We start from the raw sequence: 16,779 nt of genomic DNA, 5'->3' as shown, positions 1-16,779 counted from the left end.
AACGCTTTAACCACTAGGCTACCCCACCGCCCCTCTTCAAATGAGACAATTCTAGGCGAAAAAAACTATTGCAATAGTCAGTATTGTAATAGTTGGTCGCAACAGAGTATTTGCAATAGACTATCGCTATCGCAATAGTTGTTTCCCCCTCAACAGTCACCCCAACCAGTTACCAAACTTGTTGCAAAACAATGATAAATCATTCATGTTGATGATGATGGTCAAACGATGATAAATGCACAATTCAAACTGCGGTAGTTCTCCTCCTTCTGTCAACAAGTGTGCCTCATCCGGAATCAATTATTACACGTAGCCTTGGAAGAGCTTGAATGGTGCAATTTTCGGTTTTAAACATTATTCCCTCATTCACTCCTCTTTTCACTTTTGACCCGTGAAGGAACTGGTTAATTAGAATATTGATTTTCAGTAACCGATGCTTGTCGTAAGAGGCGAGTTACGTAATCGGGTGGTCAGGCTCGCTGGCTTGGTTGACAAATGTCATCGGTTCTCAATTGCTCAGATCGATGCTCATGCTGTTGATCACTGGATTGTCTGGTCCAGACTCGATTATTTACAGACCGCCGCCATATAGTTGGAATATTGCTGAGTGCGGCGTAAAACTAAACTCACTCACTCACTCTTTTCACTTTTGAGTCCGTTGTTCTTTAAGAGTGAGTGAGTTGAGCTTTACGCAGCTTTTAGAAATATTCCAGTAATATCACGACGGGGGACACCAGAAATGGGCCTCATACAATGTACCCATGTGGGGAATCGAACCCGAGCCTTCGGTGTGACGAGCGAACGCTTTAACCACAAGGCCACCCCACCGTTCCTTGAAGAACATAAAAAACAACAACGTTTGCCGTGCATCATGTTACACTTTATTACACACCATCCCAAACTGGGGGCTACAATATTCATTCATAAGTCAATCACAATGGTGAGTGAGTGAGTATCGTTATACGCCGCCTTTATCAATATTCCGGCTATATCACCACGGGGGACACCAGAAATAGGCTTCACATAGTGCACCAATGTGTGGAATCGAACCCGGGTCTTCGGAGTGACGAGCTAACGCTTTAACCATTAGGCTACCCCACCACCCCTATCGCAATGGAATGACGGCGCACACGGAATAACCTTCACATAAACCGTACCTATGGAGACTGATTCGGGCCATCGCTTTATCGCCCTGAAAAATCGAGGCGATATCGGGCCACCATACGTACCATCATTGATTGTATTTACAATATGATTACTGCTTTCAAGACAGTATATTTATAAACAGTCTGTTGTACATAACTCTAAATACGTATCCTAACAACCAACCACAACACCTACATTGCCTATTACAAGCGATGGCTATCGATAGGGATCGATAATCGTTAACTAAATATCGATCGATTATCAATAAATATCGAAGACGTAACTTTGAGCAAAATTCCAAAAATGTTTGAAGAAATTATTATATAATTCATTCTAATTATAAACTCTGTCAAAAAAAGAAACGCAACCCCTGTCCTCAGATATGAAAAATTCGTTTGAATGAAAGTGTATTTTATTGCTTATTCCGTCACAACGCATGAAATGACCCTCATGGTGACTTCGCAAAAAAAAACACATGCAAATCATGAAAATGGCAGTTAATGTAGGGGTGTATAAAAGCCCATGTGCTTTCGTATTATATTCATTCATTTGTCGCCGAAAAGCTGTGTTAAAAATGCCACGATTGAGTGCTGCCGACCGAAATATCGCCATTGGTCGTGTTCAAGCTGGAGAAAGTTTTGGAACTGTTGCACGGCACCTAAATGTTCACAAAACAACGATATCCCGACTTTGGAGCCGCTACAACAACTTCAATTTGACCAACGATCGCCCGAGAAGTGGAAGGCCAAGAATCACGACCCCCCTTCAAGATCGGTACATCCGGGTCCATCACCTGCGTAATCGGCATGCCCTACCAACCGTGACTGCCACACAAATACCAGGTTTGAGGAGAGTGTCAGCTCAAACGATTAGGAACCGTCTGAAAGAAGCGGGTTTACGTGCCTGTAGACCAGTTGTTGGACCTGTACTACGCCCCTACATCTCCGCCGACGACTCAGGTGGTGCAACAACGTAAGGATATGGACTTTACAAAACTGGAGGCGCATCTGGTTTTCTGATGAATCCTGTTTTCTTTGCAACATCATCACGACGGAAGAAAACGTGTGTATAGGAGACGTCATGAACGTTTTGCGCCCATCTGCGTCCGACAGGGGACAGATTTGGCGGAGAAAGCGTTATGGTTTGGGGATCCATCTCATACAACCAGAAATCAGACTTGGTGATCGTTGAAGGGAACCTGACAGCCCAACGTTACATCAACCACGTATTACAGCCTCACCTTCTCCCCGATTATTGACCAACAGACACAGATTTTTCAACCAGACAACGCCCGGCCTCATACTGCACGTGCAACAATGAACTTTCTGCAGAATTCCAACGTCAATGTCTTGCCATAGCCCTCTAAATCACCAGACCTCAACCCTATTGAACACCTGTGGGATACTCTGGGTCGACGCGTACGTCAACGTCAGCCGCCGCCACAGACGCTGCAACAGCTCGGCGTTGCACTGCAGGTGGAGTGGAGAGCCATTCCCAGGAAAGAATCCGGCGTCTTATCCGTTCTTGTCCAAGGAGATGCCGTGCAGTGATTGCAGCTCGTGGTGCTCATACGAGATACTGAGAAAGACGCCCCCCTGGTGACAAACTGGTGTCTGTGAGATGACTTTTGAAATGACAATTTTAAACATGCCCATCTTGGTTATTATTCTGCCAAATTTCAGACTTCTGTCTTAAATAATAAAAATGCTGTGTCGTCTTAAAACTTCAGATCAAAATCTCTAAAATACAGGGGTTGCGTTTCTTTTTTGACAGAGTTTATATTTCACGTCACGTGAGTGGTGACATGTTTACCATGGATTATTACTGACTGACTGAGTATTGTTTTACGCCGCTTTTAGCAATATTCCAGCAATATCGCGGCGGGGGACACCAGAAATGGGCTTCACACAATATACCCACGTGGGGATTCGAACCCGGGTCTTCGGCGTGACGAGCCAACGCTTTAACCACTAGGCTACCCCACCGCCCCCATGGATTATTAACAAAACAGCGTTTTGAACATAATTTAAAAGCAGACCATAAAACATAAAACACAAAAGTTAATGTACGATATTATCGATAACACAAATTTCAAATCGATAATCATTAATTACTTTTCCTGTCGACAGTATTTCCGATTATCCATCATATCAGCCAGCCCTACCAGGACTTTTTGGTTCTTAGAATCAGGCTCTAAGAATCACTTCTCTTAAGCACTGGCAACACGGAAGCTCCTAGTGCTACAGAAAGGAACAACTCAGATCATCATTATTTCCGTGATAGATGTACATTGTCCATGTGTAATTAGATCAGTTAGGACCATTATACAAATCACAGCATCTGGACCACGTGATCCCATTCGGGACAAATCACAGCTGGAGTGGGGGCCATTTACCTGTTGCTCTTAACTACAAGACGCCGCGTGCCGATATATTTACTTCTGAAAGGTCAGCTCCATCAGTGATTCAGTGTGTTTACAGTACGACACGCAATGAAGCAATTCTTCTGAAATATCTACAGAACTAAGGCATACATATACATCTGTTCGACATGTATACCAACAAATTCGTTGTAATTCTAGTCTATCTTACCCTTTACCATTACTCGTGCTCTGTCCACAACCAATTCGTCAGAGGGTACCAATAATAACGCTACTCTGTCTTATGAGACGGGCTCTGTCCCCAACCGATTCGTCAAAGGGTATCAATAATAACACTACCCTGGTTTATGAGACGGTGCTCATCATATCAACCCCTGGTTTGGGTTTAACATTTAGTTACTTACAGACTAACCTTTGCTATACAAGGCTCTTCCAGCAAAAGAATCCGAAGTTTTGATTTAATGAAGAAATATGTCTTCATGCTATGAATTATAACTCCCATATGGTGTTGTGGTCAGCGCGTCCGCTCGAGGAAAGGAAGATCATGTTCGATGTGACGTTCAAACATGGTATTACACTGATTGGCGCTCGGCATTAAGAAATGAGAAATGAGAAATACAGGTCGGCAGAGTGTGGGAGTGAGTACGGTTTTACAACGCTTTTAGCAATATTCCAGCACTATCATGGCGGACACCAGAAATGGGCTTCACACAATGTACCCATGTAGGGAATCGAACCCAGGTCTCCGGCTTGGCTAACAAACGCTTTAACAATTAGACCACCCCAACACCCCTGGTCGGCAGATTCTTATTAATTTACACATGCACAGTGGTTACAATGTGTGAAGCCCATTTCTGGTGTCCCCCGTCGTGATATTGCTGGAATATTGCTAAAAGCGACGTAAAACCAAACTCACTCACATGCACACACATGTTCTATCATCGTGGCTACATAAGTGCTATACTTTTGACGCGATGTTGAACCAAATCTGTCCTTACCTACTATCAAATACCCATCTTCATTAAATACATCCACTGATCAAAACTTCGGACACCTATGCTGCTGTTAGCAACCCAGATACCGACTTCAGCATGCAGCCAGACGCTGCAGCATAACGCATCATTCTTCCATCAACAACTGTTTGTTCCTCTCAGTCACGCAGTACGTCCTGCAAATGTGACCCTCGTGACGATGTCACGTACATCACCCTGTTTCTCAAGGTCACGTCCAGACGTCACAGGTGGGACTGGTCAAATCATGCTGACAACATGGCCAGTGAAGTTACCAGTTAAAAGAGGATTCTGTTTTCAGACCTGACCTCGACTTCAGCATCCCCGATGTAAATACCTTCCCTTGTTCGGTCCACGATTATTCGTTTGATAGGCCTGCAAGTAATAATAATAATATTAATAAATGCGAAATTATTAAGCGCCTTTTACATGTACAATGAACATACTCAAAGCGCTAGCACACAGTCTGATTATTGTATTATTGCCCCGGATAGCCCAAGCTGCCTGTGGGGTGCTGAAAGGTTAACAGTTAGAACCAAATTTCAAAAGGATTCAAAAGCTGTTCAAAGTTGAAAAAGGAAAGCTTTTCACGCCTTAAGAATTTTTTTAAAACCAACTTAAAGAATTTTACTATATTTTATGTGTTTTACGCTTACTGTGGGTGACACACACACACACACACACACACACACACACACACACACACACACACACACACACACGCACGCACGCACGCACGCACGCGCGCACACACACACACACACACTCAACACGTGTTTGCAGCGTCGCTGTGTTTAACGTCCCTGGAAGTAGGGTATTGTAGCATCGATTTGTTATTCCATCTGTAATGGATCTATTTTGATCAACAGTTGGAATGGAACATAAAGGTATATGCGTTTGTGAGTTTTGCTGAATGTCATTGTGGTTACACAATGGGTTCAAATGATCTGAGCCTACCCTGATGAAGAGCATTATTAATTACTGGTGGCTGTGTTTTCCAAAGACAAGACACTTCTGCCAAAAATGTGTCGGGGTGTTTGGATTCCATTGGTGAAGAATAGTAATCCTGGTGGAGATAGAAATATAATGGCGCCAATTCTAGTAAACACGTAAGTTGTTCAATGAGACCAAGACCAAAGCCTTGCATTGCTGCCATGGCGACAAGAGACTTGTGAACAGCTCTGGCCATTGCGGAACTACACATCTGAGTAACCAAGGACGACAACTCTTTCATGGCTACTAGGGGGCGGTGAAGTAGCCTAGTGGTTAAGGTTCTTGTGTATCCCCGCCGTGATATTGGTGGAATATTGCTAAAAGCGGCGTAAAACCTCTCTCACTCACTCACTCATTGAACAAACCTCCAGCTACTGGAACCGCTTGTACTCATATTTCTACCCCCACTGTACCCCCACTTTAACGATCCCCCATTAGGAGGGATGAGGCTGGGAAAACATCAACGTGATTGACCATCATCCTCATCTTGATATGCTGGTCGGCCAAGAGATGACAAAACCGCCACCCTCTAATACCAGCCGTGTCAGATGGTCGATATCCAGGTAGCCAATAAGTAATACAGTAGAACCCTTTAACCCCGGACCTTGTAAGGTATTTTTGTAAGAAATTCTACTATATGCGCTGAGCCCGCTTCGAAATTCCCATGAGACGATGAATACGGAGCGGTTCTGGCCAACGTGCAGAATCCTGTTTCATCCCAGTTCATTTTTCAAAATGTTCCCACTTCTCTTCTGACAAATGCCTTCTGATTTGGCCATGTGATGTGTACCGAATCACATAAACATAATATATCAATCAACATGTTTCTCAGTGATGGTAGCTGGAGGTCTTCCTGATTGTTTTCCAGACTCTCTTTACATCCTTTGAAGTCTGTGCCCAAGTCCCTAAGCTGGCACAGGAAGGAACAGCATCATTAGTTGGCCGCCTTGATGGTTGAAGGGGTCTTCCCTCAGGTGGCGATTCCTGATGACCATCTTGCTGCTTTCTTGGCCATCAATACCCCAACAGCGCCAGCCATTGGCGTTTACATTTCACAACCTTTGGGTTACAATTGAACATGAAGGTTTTTGTGTTTTGTTTTTATTTGTTCCCATGGTTACAAATCGAACATGAAGTTACCATGATTTCAAGAGGTGAGGTGAGGTGAAATGGGGTTTAACGTCGTACTTAAGAATATTTCGCTCATATGACGACGTGCATGCGTGTGTATATGTGGCTGCTTGTACTAGCACAGACTTAAGCTTGTTTTATAGTGCCAGCTCACTGAGGTACCATACCGCAGTTAAGCATGATCACCCCACTCAGACACATTATACTGACTCTAAACCGACCAGTCCTTGTTGTGTCAGGCAGGGACCAACAAGTACCATAGTTTAACGTCTTTTGGTATGACGGGGCCGGGGATCGAACCCGCGACCTTCCGCTCTCCGGGCGGATGCTTCTAACCACTACACCACGGAGGCAGTCTTAGACTTTAAAGAGCGTCATACTCTTGCATAGAAGTTGCTTGACAAAACATCTAACCGCTCAGTAGAAGTCCATGGTAAACAAATGCAGGAAATTTCAACGTTTGACCCATCAGTGACAAAGAACAATGTCCCTATTTTGAATCGTATCCTGTGTTCAAGACTTTTAGAATTCATTAGCCTTTGCATAATTATGTTTTTGACGGTTGCCACTGGTGGGGCAGGATACGCTCACCGTTTCGTGACCAACTAGTATCATCACAATTATTGTCAAAATTATTGTAGAATTGACTCGGATGTGGAACGGGTTTTGCCGCTTTTATTTGCCGAAATATATGCTACCACGTTGCGTATAACAGATTTAAATGCATCTCTTGTGATCATGGACATTTATGTACATAATACTTGCCACGTTTTAAGGGTGCACCATGCACCACTCCTAGTTCAGCTAAGAACATTTCATTACCAGTTTTAATGTGGACGGAATGAACAAAATATATACAAGCCGTGGACGCTGATCACTTTGTTTAAACATACAAGTACGTGAGGCCCGTGAAGATCCGGGTTAGAAATGGTCTTAAGCAAACCCAGGTTTGTAAGCGACTAACGGGATCGGGTGGTCAGGGTCGCTGATTTGGTTGACACATCTCATCGTATCCCAATTGCGTAGGTCCATGTTCATGCTGTTGATCACGGGCTTGTCTGGTCCTGATTCGATTACTTACCGTCGCCATATAGATGGAATATTGCTGAGTGCGGAGCTAAACAACAAGCGTGTACGTGTGTGTCTCTAACAAACCATCTTTTATAATCAGGATGGACTGCGGATTCAAACCCACGATGCAGGATTTGAACGGACGATAATGTCACCCAAGACTCCAAAGCGTTCAGGCACGTAAGCCAAGCCATGTTTTTCGTGTGAGCCCGATATGCTGCAAAGCTTTATATTTAGATAGTATTGAGGGCTTGTCCTTCTTTCATGGTGATCTTCAGCGAAAATCATGTGTAAGCCCGGACTTTTATTTATAATGGTAGCTACGCCCCTGGTTCGATTCCCCACATGGGTACAATATGTGGAGCCAGTTTCTGGTATCTCCCGCTGTGATAGTTCTGAAGTATTGCTTCACACCCTCCTCTGGATCCGCCTATGAAAAGTACATGTATTACTACTCACTTGCTTTTCACCGCTTCTCCAACCTTCCTCTGCCTCGAACAAATCCTAATAACATAGTTCCTGAAGTCTTGGTTGAACATGCAGTAGATGAGCGGATTCACCAGACAGGAACTCTTGCACATCATCGTTGGAATCGTGGACACCCACGGGGCCAGGTCGTCGACGTATGTGTACACGATGGACAGTATGGCGTATGGTGACCATAAGACGGCGTAGGACAGAACCATGGCCATCGTTATCTAAAACACGAAACATCAGTGTTGGCATGAGTTGGATTCGTTTATTCACATGTGTTTTTGTAATACGGCCTGTAATCGGGCCCCGTGAGGCGCTACTTCCGGTAATTAGCTGGGTCCCGGCTCCCTTTGTGCGCGTGAACTTGCGATAGGCGAGACGGGGCCCAGCTTACTTCCGGTACCAGATTTCCGGGGACAAGCGTATATTCAAGAACTAGCTCTAACTAGCGACTGCCAAATATGACTTTAGCATATGTTGCTGAAGGCCAATTCTAACCTGGATCTTCACGGGTATATATCCCTCTGACAGGCAGTAACTGCAGATGTTCTAACCGGTGTTAACACCAACCCAACTAACAGTTGGTAAGATTTGGTTCGGATGTTGGGATAATTTGGAAAGAAGTCTTTTCTTCTGGTGAGAAAAGATGTGTAGTTTTCCTGAAGCCCGGTACGACTTACCCAATCAGTACGACTTACGATCCTGTCAGTCTCCCTCTGAGATACTGAACTCTTTCCAAAGACCTGCTAACGTGGGAATATATATTCTTGCAGCCTTGATCACATGCACATCTACACGAGTAACCTAGACGATATGTCTCCCTTTGACATACTGATATATATTCCGAAGGAACTGTCCAAGTTTACACGATTTACCGTATCAAGTTTGTCTCCCTTCCAGATCTTCCTGAATCTCTGTTCACTAACACGACTTACCCAGACGGACCTGTGTCTCTTTTAAATGTTATAAGGTATTCCTTAAGATTTGTTCACATCAACGCGACTTACCCAGACGGACCTGTGTCTCTTTTAAATGTTATAAAGTATTCCTTAAGACGTGTTCACATCAACGCGACTTACTCAGTCAAGCCTGTGACTCTTTTAAATGTTCTAAGGTATTCATTAAGACTTGTTCACTAACACGACTTACTCAGTCTAGCCTGTGATTCTTTTAAATGTTATAGGATATTCTTTAAGACTTGTTCACTAACACGACTTACTCAGTCTAGCCTGTGACTCTTTTAAATGTAATAAGATATTCTTTAAGACTTGTTCACTAACACGACTTACTCAGTCTAGCCTGTGACTCTTTTAAATGTTATAGGATATTCTTTAAGACTTGCTCACTAACACGACTTACTCAGTCTTGCCTGTGACTCTTTTAAATGTTCTAAGGTATTCATTACGACTTGTTCACTAACACGACTTACTCAGTCTAGCCTGTGACTCTTTTAAATGTTATAGGATATTCTTTAAGACTTGCTCACTAACACGACTTACTCAGTCTAGCCTGTGACTCTTTTAAATGTTCTAAGGTATTCATTACGACTTGTTCACTAACACGACTTACTCAGTCTTGCTTGTGATTCTTTTAAATGTTATAGGATATCCTTTAAGACTTGTTCACTAACACGACTTACTCAGTCTAGCCTGTGACTCTTTTAAATGTTATAAGATATTCTTTAAGACTTGTTCACTAACCCGACTTACTCAGTCTAGCCTGTGATTCTTTTAAAAGATGTAAGGTATTCCTTAAGACTTGTTCACATCAACACCACTTACTCAGTCTAGCATGTGACTCTTTTAAATGTTATAAAGTATTCCTTAAGACTTGTTCACATCAACGCGACTTACTCAGTCAAGCCTGTGACTCTTTTAAATGTTCTAAGGTATTTCTTAAGACTTGTTCACTAACACGACTTACTCAGTCTAGCCTGTGACTCTTTTAAATGTTATAGGATATTCTTTAAGACTTGTTCACTAACACGACTTACTCAGTCTTGCCTGTGACTCTTTTAAATGTTCTAAGGTATTCATTACGACTTGTTCACTAACACGACTTACTCAGTCTAGCCTGTGATTTTTTTAAATGTTATAGGATATTCTTTAAGACTTGTTCACTAACACGACTTACTCAGTCTAGCCTGTGACTCTTTTAAATGTAATAAGATATTCTTTAAGACTTGTTCACTAACACGACTTACTCAGTCTAGCCTGTGACTCTTTTAAATGTTATAGGATATTCTTTAAGACTTGCTCACTAACACGACTTACTCAGTCAAGCCTGTGACTCTTTTAAATGTTCTAAGGTATTCATTACGACTTGTTCACTAACACGACTTACTCAGTCTTGCTTGTGATTCTTTTAAATGTTATAGGATATCCTTTAAGACTTGTTCACTAACACGACTTACTCAGTCTAGCCTGTGACTCTTTTAAATGTTATAAGATATTCTTTAAGACTTGTTCACTAACCCGACTTACTCAGTCTAGCCTGTGATTCTTTTAAAAGATGTAAGGTATTCCTTAAGACTTGTTCACATCAACACCACTTACTCAGTCTAGCATGTGACTCTTTTAAATGTTTCCTTAAGACTACAAACGCGACTTACTCAGTCATTCTCTTTTAAGACTTGACTTGCACACTAACACGACTTACTCAGTCAAGCCTGTGACTCTTTTAAATGTTCTAAGGTATTCATTAAGACTTGTTCACTAACACGACTTACTCAGTCTAGCCTGTGATTCTTTTAAATGTTATAGGATATTCTTTAAGACTTGTTCACTAACACGACTTACTCAGTCTAGCCTGTGACTCTTTTAAATGTAATAAGATATTCTTCTAAGACTTGACTCACTCAACACGTCTACTGTGACTCAAATGTCTAAGACTTGTTCACATCAACGCGACTTACTCAGTCAAGCCTGTGACTCTTTTAAATGTTCTAAGGATTATTCACTTTACTCAGACTTGATTCACTACTAACACGACTTACTCAGTCTAGCCTGTGACTCTTTTAAATGTTCTAAGATATTCATTAAGACTTGTTCACTAACACGACTTACTCAGTCTAGCCTTGTGACTCTTTTAAATGTTATAGGATATTCTTTAAGACTTGTTCACTAACACGACTTACTCAGTCTAGCCTGTGACTCTTTAAAATGTTCTAAGGCATTCTTTAAGACTTGTTCACTAATACGACTTTCTCAGTCTAGTCTGTGACTCTTTTAAATGTTATAAGGTATTCCTTAAGATTTGTTCACATCAACACCACTTACTCAGTCTTGCCTGTGACTCTTTTAAATGTTCTAAGGTATTCCTTAAGACTTGTTCACTAACACGACTTACTCAGTCTAGCCTGTGACTATTTTAAATGTTCTAAGATATTCCTTAAGACTTGTTCACTAACACGACTTACTCAGTCTAGCCTGTGACTCTTATGAATGTTCTAAGGTATTCCTTAAGACTTGTTCACTAACACGACTTACTCAGTCTAGCCTGTGACTATTTTAAATGTTATAAGGTATTCCTTAAGACTTGTTCACATCAACACAACTTACCCGGACGGCATGGGATTCTATTTGTTTCTGAAATATTCCCGAAGCCCCGTTCACATCAACGCGACTTACCCAGACGAGCCTGTCCTCCCTTGAGATACTCCTCTGTTCGACTGCTTCGTCTATACTGAGGGAAGTCCTCGTGGCCCTGAGTCTTCTCATGAGGCGTCTGGATGTACGCACGACATTCGTGTAACTGAATCCAATGATGCTAATATTGACAACGAAGCAAAAGAAGATGAGAGACAAAGTGTAGCCTCGACCACTAGGGGTTCTCAGTGTCCAGTCGATGCTGCACGAAGTCCCGAAAGGTTCCAGGACGTAGCGGCTCCAACCCAACAAAGGCATCGCAGTCCAAAACAGCGAGTACAACCACAGACCTGCTATCACCTTTTTGGTGAACTCGGTAGTCAGTCGATGTTCTGAAAAGGACGAATTTAAATTCAAATCTCATTACGAAGATAAGTTATTCGCATCTTTGCACTAGTTTGTCTCACAGTCCCTGAACCAAACTATTTTCCTTTCCTCCCGTTCTGCAATGCTAAAGGTCTACATGAACATGTCTAGATTTCCTCAGGTTCTGAATCTCACTTCTCAATGGAGCTCCTTTTCAATTTAAAAGGAATTGTTTGTTTCTATCAAAATTTGATACATGTATATTGAGAGACTAAGCGTCAATCTCCCATCTCACTGGGGATTCTTTTCAATTTACAAAGATTTGTTTGTTTCCATCAAAATAATATGTATTCAGGAACTACTCTTTGCACTAGCAATGTAGTTTTTTTATACTCTGAATGTTATGACGTATAAATAATAATTCTTCACTAGTTTTCAATGTCATTGTATGACGCCATTCTGAAAGGTGTTGAAGAACATGTCCAAGGAAACAAACCCTTTATATTGTCCGATATTATATTTATTAATGTTGTTTATCTTGCAGAACGATGCCTACCTATGCCCTGCAAGGCATACAGAAAGGATCATGAATCATGGACTACGCCCTATGGTTCATCATAGACTATCAGATATGGTTCATCGTAGACTATGCGATATGGTTCATCATTGACTATCAGATATGGTTCATCATTGACTATGAGATATGGTTCATCATAGACTATGCGATATGGTTCATCATTGACTATGCGATATGGTTCATCGTAGACTATGCGGTATAGTTCATCGTAGACTATGAGATATAGTTCATCATAGACTATGCGGTATAGTTCATCATGGACTTTGCGTTATGGTTCATCATTGACTATGCGATATGGTTCATCATTGACAATGCGATGTATTTCATCAAAGATTATGAGATGTGGTTCATCAATGGCTGTGGAACTTTGTTCATCATAGACTATGCGATATGGTTCATCGTAGAATATCCGATATAGTTCATCAAAGACTATGCCTTATCGTTCATCATGCACTATGCCATAATGTCTACACACAATGTATACAGCATTTCATTAGGTGTGTTTACAATGTGTGGAGCCCATTTCTGTTGACCTCTGCTGTGATATTGCTGAAAAGCGGCGTAAAACCATATTCACTCACTATGACGCACTTTAAACAATTTTAGGGAATTATTTTGGTTTCTCACTATGCCGTATTGTCTAATGTATTTGATCTCATTTGAAGGGCAGATATTTTTCAGTAATCCTCAACTGTGGGATAACTCTTTTTTCAGGAAGTTAAATAGGCGGTTAGTTTTTTCACTGGAAGCAATTTCAAATTACTTCAGTAGCAAATGTCCTTGTCGTAGAAGTGTAAGCGAAACCAGTCCCGTCAAGATCAGGGTTTACAATCAGCCAATCATATGCCAAAAATGTCTGAAAAGTATGTACACATTGCGAATATAGGAAATACGTGCACTGATCAGCCTGATCCCGTGGTTAATACAGATAACCGTGACCCTGTCCACGAGAGAATCCAAATTTTAATTGATTACCTGTTTGGCTTCTGACAGACTCACGATTACAGGACGATGACAGGACAGATTATTTTAATCCTAACTGTACAGAATCCATTGTTGCTAATCAATCTCCACTGGCAACAGCTTCATCATATGCCAATGGATTCAATTAATATCTGCGATTTATAATAATCGTCTTATTATAAGTCGAAGTGGATTTTATGAGTTCATTTCTCATTTTGGATAACATAAATTATTGACGTCATTGCAGATAATCTCTTGGAAGCGCATGAATATATCGATAACTACATACATCAGGGTTGACATAAACTAGTCCGATCAATTGATATTCTAATGTATATTACTATGCTGGGCCCGGGACTTATTAATAACTGTTGCTGATAACAATGCGGCAAATAATAATAATGATAATAAAAATATGTCTTTGGGTTAAACATACGTACTGGCCATTCTACAGATGCCTTTTACTGACTGACTGACTGAGTTTGGTTTTACGCCGCTTTTAGCAATAATCCAGCAACATCACGGCGGAGGACACCAGAAATGGGCTTCACACATTGTACCCATGTGGGGATTCGAACCCGTGTCTTCGGCGTGACGAGCCAATGCTTTACCCACTAGGATACCCCACCGCCCCCCAGATGCCTTTTAAATAAGTAAAGTATAAACTATAGATCATTGTTCAAAATTATGGAGAGCTTTCAACTGTAACAAGTTTCAATTTGAGACCCTTGGATCCGGGTTAGAATTGCTCTGAAGTAACCCGCTGATCACTGGATTGTCTGGTCCAGACTCAATTATTTACAGACCGCCGCCATATAGCTGGAATACTGCAGAGTGCGGCGTAAAACAACAAACCAAAACCAAAACTTTAATTTGGGAAATCACTGGTACCTGCTGATTCCAAAAACGGATTCAACTCAACGCTTTTTTCGGGATTTTTTGGGGTGGGTAGATCGGGGATGGTTTTGTTGCTGTTGTGTCTACATTTTGTGTCATCACTGATTTTTTAGTTATCCATCCACTAAAATTGTACTTTGCCCTTTACACCATATAGATTCTGTGTCAAGGCCGGGTGTTCCTTTGCACTGACTATATTAGCATCATTAAGCTGCTATCTAACATGATCGACGTCAAACAGAGAATGGCCAAAGCAGGCTTTAACTCACGGCTGTAATTTATATGCCTAGATAGATAGATCTAGGCCTAGATTTTCGAAGCTCTCTTAGCGCTAAGATAGTCATAAGTGCCATGCATTAACATTAACTTACGACTATCTTAGAACTAAGAGAGCTTTGAAAATCTAGGCCCTAATCTACAGCCTAGTAAGAAGCTAAAGTTGCTTCTGGAGAGGATGTACATGGCAAAGAAGATGCAGGATCTCGTCATCGTTCCAAAAGCCATCGTAGATCAACGATTGTTTTGTCATTGTTAAGGTATGGAATTGCGATGTCTATGGTCTAAGTTACGATCGCTTTGTGCAGTGGGTTCCGAATGCCGTAACTCCAAAACTGTAACATAGACTTACGACAGTCGTAGCGCTACGATAGCTTTGTGAAACTGGGGCCTGTAACATAGACCCAAGACAGTCGTAGCGCTACGATAGCTTTGTGAAACGGGGCATTCTAACACAGGCTTACGACAGTCGTAGCGCTACGAGAGCTTTGTGAAACGGGGCCCTGTAACATAGACTTACGACAGTCGTAGCGCTACGATAGCTTTGTGAAACGGGGCCCTGTAACATATAGACTTACGACAGTCGTAGCGCTACCATAGCTTTGTGAAACAGGGCCCTTTAACATAGACTTACGACAGTCGTAGCGCTACCATAGTTTTATGAAACGGGTCCCCGGTCCGTAAAACGACAGGATATCGTATCGTTAGAAAAAACTACTGATAAAATGTGTGTATGTTTAAGATGTACTTACTCAAGTGTGGCCAACACATATAGATGTAACGGTATACGCTGAGCCCGACCAAGGTTTTCATGTCCGACAGGGCCAAGATGAAGGTCGTGAAGCCTTGGATGAGGCATCCAATTTCTCCAAATAAGAATCGTTGGGCAAAACAGGATGTGGTTGTCAGCGGGTATCCAAACAGAGAGATACCCAGGTCCGATATTGTTAGATTTAGGATGAAGAGATTCTGGGGATTTTTCAGAAGCTTCTTGTTTTTGTAGAAAATGTGTAGAACAACCAGGTTACCGAACGTTGCCAGGATACCTGAACAGACAGACATACAAATACAGTCAAACACCGCTGTGTCGAAATTGAAGGGACCAACAAAAATATTTCGAGTTACCCGAGGTTCAACACAACCGAAATACTGAGAATAATGAAGATCGGTTTTAGAATTGATCTTGAGTAAGTGAGTGAGTGAATGAGTTTAGTTTTACGCCGCACTCAGTAATATTCCAGCTATATGGCGGCGGTCTGTAAATAATCGAGTCTGGACCAACAATCCAGTGATCAACAGCATGAGCATCCTTCTGCGCAATTGGGAACTGATGACATGTCACAAGTCAGCGAGCCTGACCACCCGATCCCGTTAGTCGCCTCTTACGACAAGCATGGATTACTGAAGATCAATATTCTAACCCGGACTTTCACGGGTCTGATCTTGAGTAACTCATGCTTGTCGGAAGAGGCGACTAACGGGATCGAGTGGTCAGGCTTACTGACCTGGTTGACACATATCGTATCCCAATTACGTAGATCGATGTTCATGCTGTTGATCACTGGATTACTGGTGCAGACTTACGGCAAGCATGGATTGCTGAAGACCAATTCTAACCCGGATCTTCACGGGTACCTGATAGAGGAAGATTGGCATTGAGAAGATAATACAAGGATTGGTCGACTTACGAGGGAATACTCAGTGCCATGGTTCGAGACATCAGTACGTTCGGCACAGCTGTGTACAACGTTTGATTCAACAATTTCTTCGTTTTTTACATATGTATGCCGTTGAATTCTCCATCATAAGGGTTAAATGTTTCAATGTGAAAACAGTTAAGGATCTTTTTACAAATGTTAATTTTCATTTAATTATTGTTTTTTTTAAAGAAATTGATTTATTTGATGA

At 41.8% G+C, this 16,779-nt stretch overlaps 1 protein-coding gene across 1 annotated transcript; it reads right to left on the bottom strand.

Moving 5' to 3' along the window:
- Nucleotides 1-8,186: 8,186 nt before the first annotated feature.
- Nucleotides 8,187-16,579, bottom strand: LOC124265958 (rhodopsin, G0-coupled-like). Its single transcript, XM_046700779.1, has 5 exons — nt 16,570-16,579; nt 15,673-15,917; nt 12,715-12,721; nt 11,835-12,184; nt 8,187-8,429 (listed from the first exon to the last, which is right to left on the bottom strand). Exons 1-5 carry the CDS (start codon nt 16,577-16,579, stop codon nt 8,187-8,189), a joined length of 855 nt encoding a protein of 284 aa, XP_046556735.1.
- Between the last annotated feature and the right edge of the window lie 200 nt (nt 16,580-16,779).

This window comes from Haliotis rubra, unplaced genomic scaffold (assembly GCF_003918875.1).
Source record: "Haliotis rubra isolate DU_JTF1 unplaced genomic scaffold, ASM391887v1 Scf1221, whole genome shotgun sequence".
In the NCBI taxonomy this organism is placed as follows: Eukaryota; Metazoa; Mollusca; class Gastropoda; order Lepetellida; family Haliotidae; genus Haliotis; species Haliotis rubra.
Note: the sequence above shows the minus strand (reverse complement) of the source record. Positions and strands in the feature narration are given on the sequence as shown.